This window comes from Dermacentor andersoni, chromosome 4 (genome assembly GCF_023375885.2).
Source record: "Dermacentor andersoni chromosome 4, qqDerAnde1_hic_scaffold, whole genome shotgun sequence".
NCBI lineage: Eukaryota > Metazoa > Arthropoda > Arachnida > Ixodida > Ixodidae > Dermacentor > Dermacentor andersoni.
The window spans coordinates 42,365,627-42,388,843 of record NC_092817.1 but is presented as its reverse complement, the minus strand read 5'-3'; the positions used below and the strand labels follow the sequence as shown (position 1 = coordinate 42,388,843).

The window sequence follows — 23,217 nt, the reverse complement described above, 5'->3', positions numbered from 1 at the left end:
GGACAAACGTGCTGCTCTCCTGCTCCTCTCTTCCTTCACGTTATTTTTTTTTTCCGCCTGCTGCTCCTTCCAATGTTGCCATGCTTTATACTTTCGTCGACGTCACTGCCGGTGCCGCAAAAAATAAAGCTATTCGCGTAATCAGTACTCCTAGAAAAGCAGTTGCCGAGGTCGCAAAGATGACGCTACTTACTCTCGCTCAGAGTGAGCGGAGGTCAGAGGAACTCTTCCATTTCAAATCTGAATGGCAAAGACCCAAGGCCGCGCTGGGACATAATGCGTGCTGCCGCAACTCTGATATACAGAATTTTCGTTCATAAAAGAAACAAAAACAAATAAAATATTACGCCGAGTGGCTATTTACACATATTTGATTAATTCTATGCCTCTGATCACTTGCTTCGCCACGCAACTATCGTATGAGCAATCCCCACGTAAGTGGCAGCTCTAGCACGTGTTGCCGTCCTAGCTCAGCATTGCTCCATTTTCCATGCATATTATGCTGTGCGAATAAATGTTCTAAATCCATAATTCTTGTCTCCTTGGAAGTTTGTGGAGATCCTCGATGTCATACTGCGCACCATAGGTACGCTGCGAAGCGCCAGCTATATACTTATATGCAGAAGAAAAGAATAGCCGTGAAATTTGCACTAATCGAGATGTACGATGCATCATTATATCGCAAAAGAACGCGATCAAGAAGTTACATGGCTACAGCCCATGCAAAATGTACGTGTAATTTACACGTACCATGCATATACATGTCTGCTTGAGCAGACGACTTCAATAATAATAATAATAATAATAATAATAAATTAAGCGACATACCGTACGCCGTCTGGGAACTATATGTGAAACAATAACACATTTTTATTAATTGTCTTACACTATTGTTCTCAAATATGCTTATAAATCTCTGCACGTGGGAAATGGCCGATTCTTTACGACATATTTGTACCACGGCCGCTCAATGGAACGCACTTGTGCGTTTCCATTGAGCGGCCGTGTTTGTACCCTTGCAGTGGTTTTTCTGAACCATGAGCATTTAGTTGGACATTTCTGTTGTAAAATACTTCACTATATTGCTGATTTGGTCTATGTGAACCCCACCGAGATTGCAGACGACCGAACAAAATAACCGTCAGAGCAATCTCTAGCTCTCCCCTCCCAGCATTAAAATGTCAAGTTGTGAATGACACTGTTTAGAAATCTGTACTGTAGGGCACGTCGGCATAGAATAAAGAACCACGTTGGTTAATGCAGTCTCGTAAGTTCGTTTTCGTGCGCCAGTCACCTTTGCACTTTCTTCGGCCAGCGGCCAGCCGTGGACCGGGGAATCGCATGCAGCGCCGCACGTTGAGTCGTCAAAAAGCGCTTTGCCCCCCCTCCCCTCCCCCCGAATCCTATTATGATTTCTTCGTATTTGAGCAGAGTCCTTCATTTGTTTTTGAAATAAATACTTTACTTAGTGCGTTGTTATGCATATAAACGAGCTCATAGATATAACCTTTGAGAGCTCACCAGGTGACACTCCACGCGTTCCACTTTATTACAAGGAGTATCGCTACTAAGCATGTTTAGGTGTTCCTGGCGCTTGGTTGGTTCGGTTGGTTCTTTATTCTATGGGCGCTCTTTGGCCGCAACAGCCTTTCCGCTTTTGCGTATAAATCGCGCATTGGTGCACAAGTGCGTCCATCGCGACCGCAAAAACTGCACAATAATGCATTTGTCGAAGGTGGTCGAGGTACTAGAACGTATAGCCCCGCCCTCGACAGCAGCGTCGTGGGACAACGTCGGTCTGCTGGTCGAGCCTAGCGGTTCGCCGGTAGTGAAGAACGTGCTCCTAACGAACGACCTTACTCTACAAGTGATGGACGAAGCTGAGCAGCGAAACGCCCAGCTCATCGTGTCCTATCACCCACCCATCTTCACGCCTCTGCGCGCGCTTCGTCAGTCTCAGTGGAAGGAGCGGCTCGTGATCCGCTGTCTCGAGAGGGGCATCGCTGTCTACTCGCCGCACACAGCCTGGGACGCGGCTGACGGCGGGGCCAACGACTGGCTCGCCTCGTGCCTCGGATCTTCGACTACAGAGCCGCTGACGACCGATGGCGCGGGGCGGCGGCTGCGGCTCGAGCCACCCATGGTCCTAGAAGAGCTCGCAGCGCGGCTCGCAAAGCACGTGGGCGCACCGAAAGTACGGCTGGCGCTCGCCGCGCGCCACACCACCAGCTCTGCGATCTCGCACGTCGTCCTGTGCGCCGGATCGGGCGTTTCCGTGCTGCGCGAGGCCTTCGACGAGGCCGAGCTGGTCGTGACTGGCGAGATGTCGCACCACGACATACTGGACGCCACACAGCGGGGCGCGTCCGTGTTCCTGTGCGAGCATGCAGCATCCGAGCGCGGGTCTCTGGGCCGATTGGCCGAGCGGCTGAGCCGAGAGGCGCCCGAGCTCTCCGTGGTAGTTTCGCAAACAGACACTGGACCCCTTCAACTCGTCTAATTTCTTTATTGTCGCTACTTAACCGGTTTCATGTGCCAGAGGCCGTCATTGAGGTAGTGCACGTTCTCCACTCCGATGCCTTTGTTGATGCTGGCTCTGCGAGCAACAGTACACAAAATAATGTTTGTACCAGTTTGACTGTAAAATATTGCACTTCACCATGCCAAAAACAGTGCAGCAGTTGGTTATCACTATTACCGAGGAGCGTGTATAAGAGTTGTTCCTGTTCAACCTCAAAAAATACTAGCCAGTGCTACCATGCGATTGTGCAGAATCTTGTGCCCTAAGAGGTACACATCTTAATGCAGAGAAGGAGCTGTTTCATGTAGAAACCCACCAGTGATATTGTTTCACTTGTAGACACAATGACACATTCAAAGTGTTGCTAGCGGATTCAGAAACAGTGAAAGACTTACATGTCATCTGTAGACATGACTGTAAAGCCAACAGCCAGTGAGTGCTCCTTGCCTTCGGCCATGATCGCCTAATAAACAGTCAAGGAATACAGTGACAATACCACATAGCTGATAATTGAAGTCCCAACATAATTTCTCGCCAGTTTCCTCTTTGCAGTTAAGCGAATTATTAGTGTTTTCTTTGCCTTTCTACTTTTAATTGCTGCATTTCTAGAAATATTACTCTATTTAGTGCCCAATGAGGGCTAAGGCAAGATATTCTAGAATTTATAAGTATATTTACATAAACTATAGTCATCTTTCCACATAGGATGTAATGCTATGCCTATGAAGGCGACGTAGAACGGAGTGACATGTTTCTACTACCAGCAGCCATAACGCGACTAAAACAAAGCATGTTGCATACTGGACACACAGAAGTGCGCAAATAATACATAACTTTAGTAGCCTTATGTCTACAAATTGTAGCAGTAATATATGAAGCAGCTATTCTTCAGAAAGCATCACAGATATATATAAAAAAAAAAAAAAAGACTGCAGTGCAAGACACATGGGGTGACACTTCTATGACCACAATACCACTTGCGTAGCTTATGCAGTGTGCTAAGTATGAAACGAAGCATAGATGACATCTCTATAAACGTAGCCCCCCAAGCAAGGATCTACAAACGACATCACAATTGTAGCCTTTCAGAGAAGCTACATCCACCACCTGCTGTCATGTCCTTCAGTATATGTGCTATCACTTTCCTGTTAATCCACAATATATATCTGTTAGTTTAAACTTCAAAACCAAATTTAAGGAAGCACAATGGTGCTACTAACCCATCTCATTTCGGAGCAGCTTTTAGAACAGCCAAAAATGCATTTCGAAGCAGTAAGATGGGCTTTCGTAGCAGATTTGTGAAAGCGATTGCAAACTACATGGCGCTTTTACAGTGGGCAATGCATGTGAAAGCAGTAAGTGGTCACTGGTTCAGAAATTTAATCCAAACACTAAAAATGACCACCACCACCCCTCACCTTGGCTTCCAGCCACCAGTCTAGCCCGTGATCTTACACGCAATCACCAAAGCGGTTTACTGGTCCGAACATATTGGAGACCATCTTGCCGCGATGATGTGCCCGCCACCACGTCAGCTGGCAGCAAATTTTTTGTAACAGCTGTACGATACAGCAAGGCTTAATCAGCAGTGCTTCATCAGTATCCAGCAGCAAAAGTTGCTGTTTGGTGCCGAATCCACCAAAACCTTGGTAGTGGCCGTATGCCATTCTTAAGCTGTAAAATCATCATGCCATGAAAAGTGGGGAATAGGCAACAAATTGAATAGCGGAAAAATTTTTCGTGGCCACAGTGTCTGTGCCAATGTGTGCGTTACATTTGAAAAATCGAACGAGACACCATACAGTGTTTGGTCACTGTTTTACGTTGGTTATAGAGGAGTACAGGGTCTGGCTCAGCACCAGCGTGATCACTTGCTGCTGCCTGAAAAGCGACACTGTCCTGTTGCCTAAGCAACTCGAACGCTTTGGAGTTACAACATACAAGCAAGTATAAGGTGCGTGAACAGACTCTGTGTGAGCGGCCTCGTGCGCCTGCACTACTATGGCGTGTGAACTTATTGAATATAGACAGCAACCCATGGAAGAAACAGCAGTACGATCCCTTGACTCGGTTTACCATGGAACTAATGCAGCTGTTGGTCCACGCTATGCCACTTTGGATGATGCAGTAAAATGGCACTTGAGGGCATATTTCCATTTTTAAAAGCCCGAGCAACCCTTTCAGTACAGAGTGGGTGCAGATTGCTCATATTTTGCTAAAATGTAGCAGGATGTAGCAGAGTTCGCCTCTCGGCGCAGTTTGACGCAATTGCCGCACTGGTAGCATTACTGGGAGCAGAACGTAACTGCACAGACCTAATGAGTTACGGACTGCATTTGTGAAAGCTGAAAAAAAAAAGTGATGTACAATTCGAAGGCGAAGCACAAATTTCGTTATAGCAGAATGATCATACCATACTTTGATGCCACGTCCAAATTGAAGAAGCACACCTCTAGAAGCAGATGGCTGCTTTGTTTCAGCATTTGCACGTGCAGGCATTCCCCCACGTGCAAGTGGCACAAGTTACAGAGTTTCCTACTAAAGTTAATACAGCAAATTCTGGGGCTGTTGCTGTTCAGCCACAATGGGAATGATGGTAGTAGTAGCACATGGATATTTCTACGATTTGGCATGACTTCATTGAGAAAAAAAATGGCAGATTTTTTTATCGTTCCTCATGGTTCATGTACGTTGCATGCTAGTCACTCAACATTTCTTTATAGCAGTAGAGCACTTTTTGTTGACTACTACTTCATTCTGATACGTAACTTCGACTGCATAAATAAGTGGACAAGATTTGCAATGTAAGCATGTGGGTGTGAAATTGTAAGGTATTCTGGTAGCTGAAGGGAGGTTAAAACTGCGTGAAAAAACGAAAACAAGCGAAAGAAACACATGAGCGAAACTATGAGCGCTCGTCCTCGTTTATTCGCACAGTTTTAACGTCTCTTCAAGTGTCAACCAACTCGCCCTCAAGAATGTCCTACTAAAGCATATTCTGGTAGTGCAAGCAGGAACACAAACACACGAAAACACAAAAATAGCACCGAGTGTACGCATCTGTGTTTCTGCTCGCGCTATCAGGACACCTTACGATGCATAATTAAGTCAACTCTTCTAAGTAAGCATCTCAATAGACGATGGCTTTTGGCCAATGACACTCATCATGGGAGACTATATTAGATATTTTGAAGACTCCATTTTATTTAATGTTCTGGAGACAATATGATTGCAGAAATTAGAGGGGAAATAAGGCTGCCCACTGCAATACAGCAAACATGAGATGACAAAGGCTAGGTTAATCAATTGACCAGAGGTTGTTTGAAGCCCTACTTTAGATAAGTCTATGTATTAACCATCATTGCCATGCTGAATTAGGCTCTGTACCATTGGCACGTATACACTAGTGCCAGATTTCACTCTAGTAGATTTAGTATGAAACTAGTATGCCACCTCTTACCTACAATGCGTGCACTGGATGCAGAACTCTTAGGCTTTGTCACACACAAATAACACCAAGCTGGAACTCTGGCTTGGCACATTTGGCCAGTGGCATAGTGGTTAACGTACTGCTCTCTCTACCACAGATGGGTCACAGGACAGGTTACATTATAGCTACATCCTGTTTACACACAAATGGTGCCAGTGAATGTAGTTAAAACAACAGTGTTGGACATGCACTCTCACACATCCTTCCCCTATTCTCATACTTGCTGAAGAGGTAAGAAAGGATACGACAACTGTTCCCTTCGGGACACGGGTCATCTTGGCACCAGGTGAAGTGAGACCTGGGCACATAATGTTCGCACCACTGAGCACAAACCGGATGGCTCCTTTGTCCACCTGTAGCCAGGGGCACAGGAATGGGTACTTGTGCAGCAGCCGCAGTGTGGGGAAGTATGGGCCCTCACGTTGTCTGAAGAACAGCAGCTCTCCGGCCCCATTGATGAGAATCTCCACGTGGTCATGGCTGAAACAAAGGTCACACACAGAGTGCTGCAAATGAGGGCTTTCTCCTGGCACAGAATAGCAGTTGGGTTTTCTGCAGAGACTGCCATGTCAATTGGTAGTTACATTATACAAGCATTTTTGTAAGTTTTTGTAATGGCACCATTACATCACAATTTTTAGCGCATTCCAAAGTGAGACGGGTAAAGCGTACCATAGAAAAAGGGATAGAGGGAGCAAGAGAAGCTTCAGTCAAAGTGCAGACCGTAAAACAAGGCAAAAACAAGACCAGCAAACTATTATACAAGTGATGTGCTACATGCAGGCGGGAAGAGAGATCACTGCCAAGACAGGTACCCTTTAAATTATTCAACACCTCTGCCCTGAACTCTTAAGCTTGGAAGTGTTTAAGGTAACCAATTCGAGCAAGTTCTATACCATGGAAAAACGCCTTAGATTTTTTGGCTGCAGTACATATGTTGTAGCTTGATTTATCAGGAACAGGCAGGAGAAAAAAAAAGGAGAATCAAAACGTGCCAAGTGCAAATGTTTTATTTTTACAAGCTTTAATTTATGACCCAAAAAGTGTCTGTTGCACAGGAATTCAACAAACTTTCAGCACAGATTTCATCACTGTCTTGTAGCTAGCAGCGGTCCAGTTCTCTACCCCTGCAAGAAAAGCTAAAGGCAGCGAGTTGCATCTCATTTGGATTGTTTGTGCAAATTACTCTTCTTCAAACATAGCCAAGCATGCTGAAACTAACTGTCAATCAATCTGTAAAATCATATCTGCCAGTGCTTAGGAATTAGCACTTTGGATGTTGGAGTTGCAAACTGTGCTTGAATGAGAATTTATGATTGCTACAATGTTTAACTGGGAATGTGTGTCCCTGTACACATGTAATCTCAAACAAGAATCTGAAGCAAGCTGTCAACCAGTTTCATAATGAATGTTGTCCACGCGTTATTTCCAATGACACACATAGTCTGCAACATTTCCAGAAAATAAAGTACCATCAGCCCGTCAAGAAATGACAATTACCCACCAGGTCAAGCAGAAATGGTATAGTCAGTGAAACTGAAGGAATGCAAACACTCGCTAAAAGCTCATGTTTCTTATTCAGCCTGAAGTACACTGCCATGCCCTCAATAGGAAATAATATAGCCAAACGCCTTAAGTGCTTGGGGCCTCTGAAATAATGTTTTACAGGTCGCTTCACTGTAAAGGTCATGCGTTGCACAGCTCACAATGGAACCAGGACATTATTATTCCTTCATTACAGAGGTCATTGTGTTGTACAGACATTCTTTGTAGAGGCACTCGACTACAATGCCTACATCGCAGAACAAAAGGAGTATAACTAGTAGTGTGAAATAAAACTTAACCAGCAAGCCCTGCACGACTTTACATACATTACTTGCATGTAGCATCCTGAAATGATCCTTGGAAATTTTAGCACAGAATTTACAATGGAAAATCATTACCATTCCCAAAGCTGCGACAAGGTCATGTACTGTTACACAAAAAGTAGGAAGGGCAAATTGGACCACGGCGAAATTTTGGAGGACATATGAGGAATGGAGTGCCAACCGGCCTAGTTTACAAAGTCTGTCTTGCAGACTTTTTACAAAAGAGACAGAGAGAGAGACAAAAATAAAAGAAATGAAAGAAGATAAGACGGAAGGTGGAGATCGCCAGTCGCGAGAGAAGCGCTGAACTGCAGTTAGTACAAATTGTAGACATGCAATGACAACCGTCGCGCCTCGGAGTGTTGCAAACAGCTGGGTCCTGAAGGTCTGACTGAATCCCAGCAGAAACCTAACGCTTCGAACACCGTGAACACACCACATAAGCCAACTAACAAGTGTAAAAGCAACTTGCCACTTGACGGTCCGGAGAAGGTCCTTTTTCGGAAGTATTTGGTTGATGTAGTTTTCAGACGAAGGGAATTGTTCCAGGATTCTGCCTTTTATGGCCTTCTGTACGGACGACTTGAGCTGCGTTATGCCGGACACGTGCTCCTTTTCATCAAACCTGGAATTCAGAAAGGTGTTAAGACGCGAAGTCTGAGCACAACATCCGGTACAGCACGCAAAAGGGTTACGCGACCATGAACAGCCCTTTACGGCTGAGAGTTTTGTTTTCTTTTTTTATTACAATATGTAATAACAGTCAGGATGCATCCACGAAAGAGGTGCAAGTCAGCTAGCCACACGTTGAGCTACTTTTGCGATGTGAAAAGTTGGCACATTTCGCCTACAGTACTACTCAAGCATGAACAACCGGGATGACATGAAAGACAGCCGATGTAAGTTCTACGTAGCACGCCTTACTTTTTAAACATGTTGCTTGTATCTTTGACCGAAAGCTTCCAAGCCTCTCTTTCAAATGGTCAATACGAGCGATCTTAGAAACGCTCGGTTGCTTGAATGTCCAGTACAAGGCCACAGCGCACCGCCAGCACCGCCGCCACCACCAACACCGGTCGGAATCGGCTCGGCCGGGCTTGACTCAAGTTGGCCCCTCATGCCTCTCTGTCTCGCTTCTTTTTTTTAAAAGTCACAATGGTAGCCAAGCCAGGCCAAGTCAAAACATGTTGCTTTTTTTTTTCGCTTTTTTTGGTTTTTGATGTGAACACTCCGGTCAGCTGTACTTGACTCAAGGCAGACTGGCTCGCGTTCTCATTGCACTCTGCTGAGAGACTCGGGCACGCGCGCGCGGAAGTTGCAAGCACCTGCGCGCTACCTCTACTATTTCAAACTCGCCATAGAAAAAACAAAAAAAATCATCTCTGATATACCACCAGCCTTTCTACAGGAGTCGACGCGTTGCGCGGACTGACAGTTGTCCTTCACCATGCTGGAGCAACAACAAAGTAAGTGCGCGCGTTAGTCGTCTTCGCATTGCTTGTCTGACGAGTCTGAGAGGGCACGAAAGAATTGTGCTATGCGCCCCCTTTGTTTTACACAATGGATGGGGCAAAGCTGTTGCTTAGGGCGCATCGAAACACGACATAGCTGGGTTTTTGTGATTGTCCATTTATTTGCGCAATGCGCAGTCACTGAAGGTGCTGTTAAAAAGCGCCCGCTCGCATAAAGAAGAATTTTCAACAAAAATTACAATCTGCACTAACGAATCGCTAAAAGTTAAGAATCGAATTCGGCCTAGTGTATGCGCGGATTTAGAGCATGTGATGAAGATCGAAGCAGCTGTACGGTCTTCACTGGCAGCGACTGTAGGTGTTTCTAAGAAGCATCTACACGCTTGGTGGAAGGAGGCATTTTACTAAAAGTTCTAAATTTTTGGCACCAGTGCTGCCGTATTCAGAGCTCGAGTAGGAGTTGTCTACACTGGCTGCATGCATGTCAAATAGCACCGTAAGAGGAAAGTACTCGGAAATCTGGTTTGCGCACGCACTTGCGTAATTGGATATAAAAGCATGTTTTATTTGTCCATTTCGCAACAGCGACGGTGCGCGTTGCTGGTGCGTCACGGAAAGATTCGGATGACGATCAAAGATTAATTGTTTCTATGCCCCGTTTCAGATCGTGCGCGTCAGATGGGGGGCAAAATTTCGCTGTACTTTAATGAAGTGCGGTTGCTCTTACCACTGCCTTCTACATGTGCGCAGTTTGGCTGCTAGGCAACGTTTTTTTGCTTAGTTCAGTGGTGAAAGCATTAATATAATCGAAATGCTGAGTGAAGCATAGAATAATCTGGGGCTGCTTGTAAACATTACAAAACAAAGTAAAAAATTCAATAAAACATTATTCAGCAGTAAGTGAAATGACCAGAGTTCTTTGCTCATAGCCATGGGTTTATGCACACACTTCTGAGGAAAGCAGTTTTTCTAAACAGAATTGTTATATGCTTCTGGATTTAAAAAAAAATTATCTTGGTACTTAGTGAGACAGCCTGTATTGCCTTGGGTAGGAGAGGAGTGCATATTGTTTGGCGAACGTCACAATAAAGGGTTATTTATTGTACAAGGCTGACCGAAAACGAGGACAGCCTTTGTTATGTCCATCTAGCATTCTGCTCTTCCATTACCCATGCACTCGATGGCTGAGAAGTTGTCTCAGTTACAGCCTACTAGCTGCTACCTTCAGCGCCTTGTGCTCCAGACATGCTTGGTGAATAGACCACAATTTTAATGCAAACTTCTGTTGCTTTTAGGCTCTAGGCAAACAACTGTTATATGTTATAAGTTTTGCTGATTTGTAAGCCTACGTATATGTATGAAGTGTACTTATGCTGCTTCCAAGGAAAATGCGAGAGAGAAAAAAACGTCAGGCTGAGCCTGTATTGACACACCATCTTATAATGGGCATTGTTGTACAAACATTGGCTGTTAAATTTTCTGTAGCAATTAAAACCTATGGCCGCTACTTTCGCTTTGTGAATGAGTAATAGTTAAAAGGGGCCCTAAAACACTTTTCTAACTAGTCTTGGAATGGCCTCACTATTAAAGTATGTCATCCCACAAATCTCATGCCGCAAAAATTTTTCGAATCCTTTAACTATAAGTGGAGTTCTAATACTCGTCTTAAATTTCTGTCTTTTCATCTCCACTAGCACACTGGAAGCTACATAGTGGAGAAGCCAAGAGGGCAAAGCCCTGGCCTAAAGTTTAGCATCGCGGTGGCAGAAGGGCTCGTTGCAGATGTGATGACGCGGATGGGAGAGCAAGTGTCTATTCACTGCTTTTGACACAAGGTTGTAAATTTCCTGCTGCATGCAGTGCAATAATATTTGGCTCACATGTTTATAGGAGCCACAGATCGGCAACATTACTTTACTACGTTCAAAATGTGTTCAGAGCCCCTTTAAGGCTGCCATCTAGAATAAGAAATGTGATGAATGAGTGCTTTTGTGATGGAATTGTAACTGTCAAGGCATGTAGTTCTTTTTTTGGCACGAAACCACCAAATGGCCCATTGAGCACAAAAGCCAGTGTCTGTAGCACTGAAACAGCAGGTAAATTGCCATTGGCTGCAACGCCACAGCACGAGCATGCCTCAACGGAGCAGAGCGGGTGAAAGGGCTGCGACGCCACATCACCCTTGCTCTCGCGTTCAGAAGCTTGTGTTATCTGCGCAAGCTCTCGCCTGCATTCTAACTGTGCCTCAGTAAGGCCAAATCAAAACGCACTAAGTGTCTCAATGCACTCGCTTGTCTACGAGAAGTTCCTAACTCTGAATGACCGCTCAGCAGCGTTCAATTGGACATTAATGCTTTAACATTCACAACTCATAAGAAGTGCTTAGGTGTCCTGGGATTATTTTTTTCTTGCTAAATTGAGCTCGAATATGTGCAACATTATCAAAGAATTTTAACTAGAAGACAATGAAAAGGCATAGAGTATCTTAATATAATTATTGCAGTGGCGATCACAAATGCAATCTAATCTAATCACTATTGCTCCAAGGTACAAGTTTAGTCACGATTGCGCACTTGCCATTTGATGCACCATTGCAGGCTGCCACTTCAGCTGATTGACTGAATAAAAGGAGCCAGCTTTTTTTTAAATGAAATGTAGACAGGGGGCTTATCACTTGTAATAACGCAGCTTTTTCACTGCCATTAAACATCCTGCAGGAAACTAAAGGTCTCAACCGCAGGTCCTCTGAAATGATAAGGCTGGCAAGCATCACATGCTTAGCATTCATGATCAGTATGATAAGGGTCTGGAACAATATCTTTGGGAGATAAGCTCAGCGCAGAAATGGCAAACGCTGTGAGCAGCTGATGACATGCTACCCAAACTGCTGTCCTCACCACAAAACGCGTGGGTGTTCCATTTACTCAGCAAAGGGACAGTTGTGTCGGTAGCTTAACTGACAGCACAAAGGTTTTGTTATTTCGTGCTGTGTTATCTATGCCTACTTGTACACATTTTTGCTGCCACACCTTTTCCAATCTCACCCAGCAGAAGGCCCTTCCTTTATGCCTTCACTCTCTCTTTTACCATGGTCATCTCGTCTCTTTATCAATGCTATATGTCGTTGTTATTGTAGTTGTAAGATATTGGTCTGCAGACGCCTGAACTGCCCAATGGCCAAGGAATGGTGAAAGAGGAGGAAAAAAAAGAGGGAATGCCAAAAGTGGCCAGACTTGCCGTGAAAGTGATTAACCTTTGATAAATTCTCATTAATTAGTTGAGCTTCAATACGTAACGGGCATGAAAGAGGAAAGCTGCCTCCTATTTCTAGTTACATTAAATTTTATATTTATGTCGAATGAGCAAGCTCATATGTATGCATTATTGTGTGGCTTATCTAGCATTTCTAATGAGAGCAAGCTTTAGTAAAAGGAGCTCTGGAACCTCGTATGTGGGCTGTACAGAATAAATTTAAAGTCAAATGCGAGCTTCAAAACGATAAAGACATAATTTTCTGCACCATTTATTTGTTGCTCTACTCTTTTACTAATTAGTAAGAGCTGTTACTTTATTTTCTGCCTTTGATATTGGTTGATATCCAAACATTAATGTAGTTTCCTCTAAACTTGGAGTCATACAAAAAGAGAGAGATGATGCAAACAAAAAGAGGTTGCAATGATGCAAACCTACTTCCAGATCAAGGTATTTCTTTCTTTTCTCCTTTTCACATGTCTAAATTATTTCTGGATAAGCATTTGGTGTTTCTGCCATCATTTAAGTTTTTATTGTTGTGAACTGAATGTATCCCCTAGAGCAATATGAAAGAGAACATGTAAATTGCTCTTCAAAGGTCGCAGTCACTAAACACGCATGCCTCACATGAATGTGTTCCATGAGACTAGATGTCCAATAAAAAAGTACTGGTTGCATAATAACAGGCGAGGTTCGAATCCACAGATCACGAGTCATTATTAGAACTGTGCAAATATTCGAAACATTCGAATAATGAATCTAATAGTGTCCTATTTGAATCGAATAATCGCTGTTCGTAAACGCAAATACTTTTTGAATATTTTAAAGCGTCAGCTGCACCCAAGTAAACATAAAAGCCCTGCGGACCTAGTAGAGACATGAAACATGATAGCTTGCGTAGTGGAGCAGGCGATGTCAGTTAGGTAGCTGTACTTTCCAGCCTCTAGAGCGATCATTCGCTCTCTCTGAAGAGTCCTGTGCTTGCAAAGGAGCTACTAGTCTGATGCTAATGCTCCATTTGTGCTTTGAATAAACAATGCTTCATAACGTACTATGTAATGACAGAAACTTGCTAACTTTAAGAATACTGGATGTGAGCATCGTTTTACGTTAATTGTGATAACAGCTATTCATTATTTGAAAAGTATTAAATATTCGATTCGCTTCTTGCACTATTCTATTCATATTCAATTAGGTCTCAAAAAACACTATTCACACCCCTCTAGTTATTATTGCCTAAAAATTAGTTCAGTATGCCCTCTTATATTGCTCGAGACTGTACATCCTTTGTAGCTGTGCATGCTTCAGAAATTGTTTGGTTTAGCAAAGTCAAAATTAGAGCTTCTGAGCGATAAAATGTGTACACTTCAATTGTGATTCCAAATGTTCTTTTACCCCAAACACGAGTTTCACAGTAATGTGCATTCTGTTTTGTTCCCAGCCGTCTTGGCAAGTAGTTACAAGGACATAACGAGTGAATGAATACCTATGGCATACTGCTGCTGAATGTGACAAGGCCTGTGAGTTTAATTCTTGGCCATTGCAGCCACTTTCTAATGAAATGGAACGCAAAAATTATTGGTGTTTGTGTATTTAGATTTAGATGCATATTTAATAGACTGAGAGGTAAGCATTAATTTGAACCTCTTCACTGCCTCATTTTTCACAGCGCTAATGGTATTTGATGGGTTACACCCCATGAGTTATATATTTACAGCAAGGCATGAAGTGTTGAAATGGTATGGATTGCAGACATTTTGATTTATGTGCTATTCTTGTCCCTTTCAAGGGCCTGAGGAATGGATTACAGTTCTTTGCCAAGCCTTGCATTAATGATAGAGGACACTTAGACATTTATCTTCACCCTGCCTATTGTATATCTATTTACATTTTTGTTATTTACATCTGTACTCAGTCTCACTAACAAAGAGAGAGTGAAATTTCCTCTTGACTGCAAATTCATTTTTTTTCTCCCACAGCCTCGAAATCTCCATCAAAATGAGAAATTACTTTCAATTTGCTTGTGCTTTTATATAATTGTTTTTACACTGTTAGAGTAACGACAAAGGCCGTCCTAACACAGTGCTTAAGTATTATCTGAGGCTTTATTGTGATGTGCTCATGGATAGATAAAGCAACATCAAGATAAAGTACAGGTAGATATCACTATCAGTGTTTTTCATCTCTTTATCTCGACATTGTTTTCGCTCTCTTTATCCAGAAGTTGTGTGCATCAGAATAAAAGCTTGCTCATCAATTGTTGTGTAGTGTTTGTGTCATTTATCTCTTGGGTTTTTTTATTCTTGTATCTGCAAGACGTGCAAGTGTCATATCTTACCTACCATGGTGGGGCAGTGGCTATGGCATTGTGCTGCTGTACACAAGATTGTGGGTTCAGTTTCTGGCCATGGAAATCACTTGTGTGCCATCTTTTGTGTGCAGGTTAAAGAACCCTCAAAATTGTTCCAAACCCCTACACAGTGACATCCCTCATAACTCACTGTGCAGTTTTGGGACGGTAAACCCTGTGATTTATATGCCATGATCTGCTGGCAACGCTCTTCGAAGTCCAAAACCAAAGGCTGTCGATTGGTAATTTATCATATAGAGTGCAGTGCACAGACGGCCCATATGACAAATAAGACACAACACATGACTGACCAGCACCATATTGTCATCTCATCTAATTGTTCTGTGCACTGATTTTACACTATGGTGTACATAACAGTGCAACGAAATGTGCTAGCGTTCTTAAAGTTCATGAACTTGGCATATGCTGGGCAAAAGAACTTCCACTTGAGTAAGTTGGTAGGGCTTCCTGTGCATTTTTCTGTGCCAAAATGGTGTAAAGGAAGTACATACAAAAGAGCTCTTGTCTTCTCTTGCGTATGACTTCTTCACACCATTCCAAAGAATTATGGTAACCATTCCGATCACGTTGCCAGATTAATGTTTTTGTTGTTTCCATACTAGCCGTGAGAGTGGCAGAGGAGCCTCGAGGCCAGCTGCTGTCATCACTCAAGAGCTCCGTGTTTATCCTGGGCACAGCATTCGTGGTGCTAGTTGCTGGAAGCAACACTCTTACCTGGCAAGTACACAGCCATGAAAGTCTTTGTTCGATAAAAGAAGGCAGTAGTCAATTTCTACCCAGAATTGAAGTCAAACCAGAATGCCTTGGTATTCTAAAGTCCTGTTGATTTGTACCTGTGGATCGGGTGAAGGTGTTCAAATTTTTCAGATGCTGGCATAAGTATGCTACATGCACAATAACACTTAATTATTTATCACGTGCCCACAGCACCAAATGATAGCATCACAGTGGTGGGGAAGGATTGGTTTAGAAAATGTACAAGTTGACATTATCAACTGGAAAGTAATAAAAAAAATATTACACATTAGCAAGTACGTATAACCAAAACAGCATTTACAAAAATGATGCAGACAAAGAAGTAGCGGCAACATGAGGTAGCCTATTTTATTCTCTCTTCGTTTGTAGAAAAACAAAATTTTGAACAAGCCTGTCTTGCCAATTAATTTGTTTCACTTTAACTACTGACATGATCTAAGCACATAACTATGCAATGTAAACTTTTAAAAAATGATGAAACGGGCAGAGATATAAGGTTAAATGGGACCATGTTTATTGTTAAGAAGATATCACCGTTATACCCAGTATGGAGGAACGTTAGGCTCACCCCACTAGGTCGGCTCTTTTGCCTTGTTGGTGACAGTCATCTTTGTTGCTCTCCTGGTACTGTGATATAACCCTCGGCACTGAAAGCACTGACCCAGTGTCTGCTAGATGGTGGCTACATAGTATGGGTTACCCACATGGACAACGGGGAAGCATCGGCTGAAGTTATTTCATAAGTGACATCACTGAGTTGTCGGGTAACACAGTAAGCGCCAGAGTACCAGGAGAGCAATTTTTCCAGCTGAGTCCAAAGGAGGACAAGGTCACTGGCAGTAAACTGGTAATCATGATGACTGTTTTCATAAAGAGACTTTTGTGTTAGCTGCGAATCAGAAAGGCGACGGTGGGCAATCGGGCATTCCTTGGTGGCTGTCGCTGTGGTGCACAAGCATAGTCGGACGGGGACTCGAGAGAAGTTGGCAGGAGCGTGTCGAATGGCAATGTCGGATGATGTCCAAAAAGGAGATGGAAGGGGAAGTAGAGAGCGGTGTCGTGACATTACGAGTTGTACATCAATGTCAAATGGGAGGGCAGCATCCCAGTCATGATAATCTGAGAAGACATACATAGAGAGCATATTTGTAAGCGTCCGGTTCAGGCATTCAGTAAGGCTGTTCGTTTAAGGGTGGTATGCTGTCGTTAACTTTGTGTTTTGTCTTGCAAGAGCAAAGTGGATCGTCGATAACCCTAGATAAAAAGTAGCGTACCCTGTCTGTAAAGAGCCCTGTGATGTAAGATGACGTCTTGCAGCACGAAGTCTGTGGCGTCAGTATCTCAACTGGTCTGGATAGCTTGTGTGATGGCATAATGGGTTGAATAATTTGTTGCAATATCAATCCACTTATTTCCAGATATTAAGGTAGGGAAAGGGCCCAAGAGGAAGAGGCCAACACAATAAAACAGTTTGGTGGGTATATCAATTGGCTGGAGGGTTCCAGCCGGAAGCAAAGCAGGCTTCTTACAATGTTGGCACAGTTCGCAGGTGGCGGCATAACGTTGCATAGTACGGTAGAGTCCAGGCCAGAAAAATTAACGCTGCACACGGTCATACATCCTGGAAACATCCAGGTGGCCCACTGTGAGGACATCATGGAGTTGCACGAGTACAGTTGCCCTGACGTGAGAGGGAACGACTATCTGCAGTTTGTGTCCTTCTGGTCTCATATTTCGGCGGTATAAGATGCCATCCAGAATGAGGAACATGCGAAGTGAAGTGTCTGACGGGTCATAACTGAGGCAGCTGATGAGGTCGCACAAGGGTGTATCACATTCTTGCTTCTTGCTGGTGTTGTGAAAGGTGGAGAGCATGAATATTCTAGAAGGTGCATCATGGGTGTCAGGGGCGTCAACGGGGTGCCGAGACAAGCAATCCACATCCTGGTGGAGCCTGCAGGACTTGTACACCACTGTGTATGTGAATTCTTGAAGACAAAGTGCTCAACGACCTAGATGACCCATGGGATCTTTAAGTGTCAAGAGCCAACAGAGAGTGCAATAGTCCGTGGTGACAGTGAAAGGTCGGCTGTATAAGTACGGCTGGAATTTACTCGCTCTCCATTCGAATGTGAGGCACTTGCGCTCTGTAATGGAGTAATTGTGTTTAGCTTGTGAACGCAAGTGACTTGCAAACGCAATAAGTCATTCATGGCCACGTTGACACCGAGTTAAATTAGCACCAATTCCATAGGCACTAGCATCTGTATGGACCTCTGTTGTGGCAGATGGGTTCAAGTTAGCGAGAATTGGCGGAGTAGGGAGTAGAGTGATAAGGCATTTGAAGGCAGCAGCTTGGTCAGGGCCCCATGAAAAAAGGGCGCCTTTCTTGAGAAGGTCACTCAGAGGCCGAGTAATGCATGCAAAATTTCTGACAAATTGACGGAAATAAGAGCACAAGCCTACAAAGCTGTGGGTGTCTTAGGCACAGTTCACTACAGGAAAATCGAGAACAGCACGAAGTTTTGCAGGATTGGGGCAGACGCCAGAGGAGTCGACGAGATGAGCAAGGATTTAATGGCGACCAAAGTGGCACTTCAAAGAATTCAGTTGTAACCCAGTGGCATGGAAAACAAAAAATGGACGAAAGGCAGTCAAGGTGTGTTGTGAAGGATGGCGAGAACACAACCACTTAAAGCTGTGCAAGAATGTGTCCATCATGCACTTGAAGGTGGCTGGAGCATTGCACATGCCGAACGGCATGACACAAAATTGATAAAGGCCATCTGGCATAACAAATGCGGTCTTTTCACACTCCATCTCGTCGACGACAATCTGCCAGTAACCGGAGCGCAGGTCTATTGATGAAAAATATGTCGCACCGTGTAGGCAATCCAACGTGTCATCTATGAGTGGCAGTGGATAGAATGGATAGACGTCTTTCTTTTTTATCTTGTTTAGATGTCGGTAATCTGTACAGAATCTCCTGGTGTTGCTTTTTTACCAAGACAACAGGAGAAGCCCACGTGCTCGACGATGGTTCAGTAATGCCCTTGGTAAGCATCTTATCAATCTCCTGTTGTGTCTCTCAACATGTGACACGTAATAGGGCCGTCTGTGACTAGGTGGTGCATCGCCGGTACGTGTGCGATGCTACACAGGGGAGGTTTGTCCCAAAGGCCAAAAATGTCGGAATGAGATGCGAGCAGATGACAAAGACTGTCGGTTTGTGTGGGTGAAAGGTCCAGAACTATCATCTTGGTAATCTCATCATACGCTGGAGGCGACATTGCGGAATGAGCATTGCAGGCGGCGGAAGAGTTGGTGGAAGACGGATGAGGCGAAAGGGAAGAAAGTTGATACTCGTGCGATGACAGTGTGGCGAGAGAGATGTCTTTGGGTTGTATCTGAGGGCAGAATCCAAAATTCAGGAGTGGAAGATAAGCTTTGTTAGCCATTATGGTCGCAATGGTGTGAGAAAACAACATGTTGCATGAAAGTAAGGCACTAAGTCGGGGTGTGATGACATAGTCACTATCCGGTACATAGAGGTTGGGCATAGCAGTGATAAAGTAAAACCTCGCCAAACCGTGCCCACTTAAACAGTAGTTTTGTCTAAAAAGTAGTAAAGTCAAATCCCCGACTCAGTGGCCATTTAACATAATGTGTTTTGTATCCGCATAAACCGTACCAGCTTATTGGTACAAATCGGTTAAAACGTAGTGTTTCCGCTTTTTGTTGCGCAAACATGGCGGTGCGTCGTCTCCATCGGGCGGCCCGGCAGAACGACAAGCCTCAGAAATTGGAACAACGGCCTCCAAGTGCCCTGCGCGTCTGCTTGTGAAGCCACATCAACATCATTTCGGCGCTGTGCCAGAGAGCGTTGTGGCATCGTGCAACCAAGGACTTGCATCATGCCGAAGCTCGAATAAAAAAGATGCCGGGTGCTCAGCATAGAAGGAAAATTAGACATCGTTCGTGCTATTGAACATGACATGAAGTCAGTGCTGGCATGCGATAGGGATCTGTTGTTGACTACGGTGTGTGGCATTTGGAATCGAAGAAGTTGCTCGGCAGCACTGCTGTGACCGCGAAAAGATGTCGGCTACGAGGTTCGACTTTTTGCCATCGTTGCCTCTGTTGTTGCCAAAGTGTCGACTAGTGACACTGATGAGGACAATCAACAGCACGGGCGATTCAGGCCCGACAAGGGTAGAAGCTACACGTGACGTGAATGCAATCCTGAGTGCAATCATCGGGACGAGAACAGCACCCCTCAATGAAAAAGGCGCCCTGCGACTTCTGCAGTACTACTGCGCGCGTGCACGGAGAACGCCAATGAGGAATCTGCCATACGAGTGTTTGCCGAGAAGAGGGGGCTGGCTGAAAAGCTGGCTCGCAGCTTCAGTAAGTTTGAGGCTGCTGTCGTCACTACTAGGCCGCCGCGGCATCAATTGAAAATAAAACTTTTGTCGCGCAAAGTGAATAAACACTGCATGTTTTTTCCCCTTTCATCGCACTCTCTCTGAGTTCCGTTTTTGACAGGTAAGTGGGGGATCTCGTGGTATTTAGGTTAAGCAGCACTACTGTTTAGCACATACTTTTTCCGAGCTCCGGCCAAGTACGGTTTAACGAGGTATCACTGTACTGGTCGGTGCCTGCAGTAATAGACGAACAAACTTGGCTCAACAGAGCTGGATCTGCACTGTGTCGGGAGGGTCGGTAACATCGGGCAAATCAAGCTGGACTACACCCGCCGAGCAGTCAATTATAGCTGGGTGAGCAGATAAGAAATCAAAGCCAAGGATAACATTATGAGGGCAATGGTCAAGTACATGGAACAAAACAGATGTGTGGTGACTGCCGGCGCTGACACGAGCGGCACACATTCCCAGTACAGTGGGAGTTTCCCAATCAGCAACTTATACTAAGTGGGACATGGCAGGTGGGAGCACTTTCTTGAGCCACTTCCGGAGATCAGCGCTCATAACTGAGATATGTGCACCGGTGTCGGTCAAGGCGGTTACAGTTAGAGCATCAACTTCTACAGCGATTGAGTTCTGATCTGTAGGCAAGGTAAGGAGAGGATTTGCAGGTCGGGGGTCCAATGCAATGTCACCTCTGGCCACTGCATTCATCAGTTTTCTGAAGATGAGCGTACAGAAGGGTGCGGTGATGAAAAACGATGAGGCAAAGGCGAGTAGGACCGAACGTCGTGCGGCGACGATGAACTGCTTGAGCGCCTGGTGGACGCAGAAGGGTCTTGGTCACAGTATGTTGGGTCATATGGAGCACGAAATAGTGGGCATTGGTTTCTGTCTAGGTCAATTGCTGTGAACATTGTGAGAAGTGCTCCCTTTGTCACATATTCTCCTTTGCTTAAATTCTATCCAATATGAGGTCATGCCATAGTCTAGAAATGGACAGATCAAGGTCCTAGGTCTACCTATCACCATCTGCAACAGCCCCCAAAAGGGGGTACGCAGGCTGTGGCAGGAATTGTCGGCTGTGCCACATACGTCAACTTTCTAGAAGATATGAGTGAGCACGACATCATGCCTGTTGTGCTCTTGCAAGGGTTGTGACTGCAAACCCGTTGCCTTCTGGCCTAGGATTATCAGCCCCCCTTTCACTCAGTCCGTACCTCCATGGAAAACTCCGATTGCTTTTCGACGTTTTCACCGTCCCCTATGTCGTAACAATGTTCCTGCCTGCACACTTCGTATTACGTGACAGCTTATGGAGGCACGGTCAGATACCTTGAAATCTGTAGGGTGTCCCAGCTAATGTTCAACGAAAACATAAAGATATGGTGCAAGACATGATTTTACAACCTACGGTGTTTGGTTGTCAGAACGCTGATGACCGAACACCATAGGGCTTATAATTATGTCATGCACAGTGTTCTTTAAATCTTTTTTGTTGAACCATTTGGTTAACTTTAGCGAGGACACATGGTGTATTAATGCTGATTTCTCTGATGGCCAGGTTTGCAAAGCATGGGCTTGCACGCAGACCGCCACCTATAGTACCTATAGTATTTCAGTACCCCAATCCATGAAAAACTCCCTGCCATCTGGGGTGCGGCTTCAAGCCTCCCATGCACCATCCAGAAGCCAGTCCACATCTTTACTGATTCACATACAGCCTACTTTGAAATCTTTCACCCAGCCTCGGAGAATGCTACCACTTCAGCAGCCATTCAATACATCTTTTGTAGGCATGAACAAGCAGACAGTCCAATAGAAATGCATCTGAACACTGGGGTATACTGGTTTGTTCCATGGCAATATGGCGGCACTCGCCACTGCTGCTTCTGCAGGTGGGGTGACCAATCCTTCTCTGCCTTTACACCTCAGGGAATACTTATACGAACTCCTAAATGACAAGTCACACTCGATAGCCATCATGCACTATGTGTGTACATCCCTCCGTACTTCAAACAGTTACATCTCAAACAACTTACCCTGCCTCTTCCTTTTTAGAGCGAGTCCCCACTTTCGTGCCATCAAGAGGTCTTCATCAATGAGGTCTATGCAAATTCACCTTATACACCATACTCTATAGCAAAATGGCAACAGCCTGACGTTACAACAGACATGCACACGCTGCTGGCTGCACTGCTGTGGAGACCTTAATCATTTAATATGGCAATGTTCTGCTTTTGAAACCGAAAAAATGGCCATATAGGCATTATAATGCATGAACTACTTTGAAGCATTGCTTATAGATTCTAACATGCAGCTTTTATTTGCCTAATACAAACGCCAGAGCAGCCTGCTCATGGTGGTTTAGAGGGACTGATAAACTGCTTTTATGACCCGAGTACAGCCTCAGCCCAGGTGACCACTTGTCAATTGACTTGAAGCCCTGACCAAGACGACATAATGGGATTCCGTGAACGATGTGCAGTGTTAAAATGTCCCTCTCTCCTCGGAGGAGGACTTGTGCTTCCCCATTTATTAATAAAGGACTTTCATTCATTCAACATGAGGTATGCTATTTCTTCAGTTGCACCACACTTCTGATGGTGTTTTAGCAAAGCTACACTAGCTACAGTGGCCTTTGTTGCAGTTAATAATTGAATAGCACATGAACAATTGTAGATCAAGTGTGTTGTGAAGCTCTCGAAAAAAGAAACAGCGTATGGTCAATTGACAAGATGAAAACAAACTGCCATTACCTTGGTTCCTATGAATGTGAGAATGTGCAGCACAGCATAGTACAATAGCATCTGTGGTGATTTGACTAAGAACCCTTGCTTCTTGTCTGCCTTTTGTTATGTGAGCCATTCGCAGTTTCGCACATTCTGTTTTTCTGAACCCATTGGATGCTGTGAAAAAACCAGCCAAAGTTCTGCAACTGATGAAAGAGTCACTAAATAGAAACACAAAATCACTTTAAACTCGTAAGCTATTCTTTCAAAACTCTATTCTTGTTAATGTTGTCGCAGGAGGTTAGATGCTTGACCGGAAGATGAAAAACAA

The 23,217-nt window shown here is 44.4% G+C and overlaps 3 protein-coding genes across 3 annotated transcripts in view; 2 read left to right on the top strand and 1 right to left on the bottom strand.

Annotated features, from left to right (window-relative positions):
- Positions 1 to 1,571: 1,571 nt before the first annotated feature.
- LOC126537010 (NIF3-like protein 1) lies at positions 1,572 to 2,672 on the top strand. Its single transcript, XM_050184107.3, has one exon. The coding sequence runs from the start codon at positions 1,574 to 1,576 to the stop codon at positions 2,498 to 2,500; it is 927 nt and encodes a 308-aa protein (XP_050040064.2). The 5' UTR covers positions 1,572 to 1,573; the 3' UTR covers positions 2,501 to 2,672.
- MCTS1 (malignant T-cell-amplified sequence 1 homolog) lies at positions 2,487 to 8,956 on the bottom strand. The gene is made up of 5 exons (XM_050184114.3): positions 8,804 to 8,956; positions 8,352 to 8,504; positions 6,257 to 6,491; positions 2,917 to 2,984; positions 2,487 to 2,596 (listed from the first exon to the last, which is right to left on the bottom strand). The coding sequence occupies exons 1-5, from the start codon at positions 8,812 to 8,814 to the stop codon at positions 2,515 to 2,517; spliced, it is 549 nt and encodes a 182-aa protein (XP_050040071.1). The 5' UTR covers positions 8,815 to 8,956; the 3' UTR covers positions 2,487 to 2,514.
- Positions 8,957 to 9,058: 102 nt separating this feature from the next.
- The window catches only part of LOC126537007 (fatty acid hydroxylase domain-containing protein 2), a 34,268-nt gene continuing 20,109 nt past the window's right edge, over positions 9,059 to 23,217 (top strand). Inside the window, exons 1-2 of the mRNA XM_050184103.3 lie at positions 9,059 to 9,345; positions 15,577 to 15,691. Of these exons, the coding sequence (XP_050040060.1) occupies positions 9,327 to 9,345; positions 15,577 to 15,691 (134 nt within the window). The 5' untranslated portion in view covers positions 9,059 to 9,326. The remainder of the gene's footprint in view (positions 9,346 to 15,576; positions 15,692 to 23,217) is intronic.

Excerpts from the sequence above, each read along its gene's own strand:
- LOC126537010 (XM_050184107.3), top strand. The coding sequence starts at position 1,574 with ATGTTTAGGTGTTCCTGGCGCTTGGTTGGTTCGGTTGGTTCTTTATTC.
- MCTS1 (XM_050184114.3), bottom strand. Across the intron at positions 6,492-8,351 it reads CTTCTCCGGACCGTCAAGTG|CCATGACCACGTGGAGATTC; the intron begins GCAAGTTGCTTT and ends CCTTTGTTTCAG. Across the intron at positions 2,985-6,256 it reads TCCCGAAGGGAACAGTTGTC|GCGATCATGGCCGAAGGCAA; the intron begins GTATCCTTTCTT and ends ACTGTTTATTAG.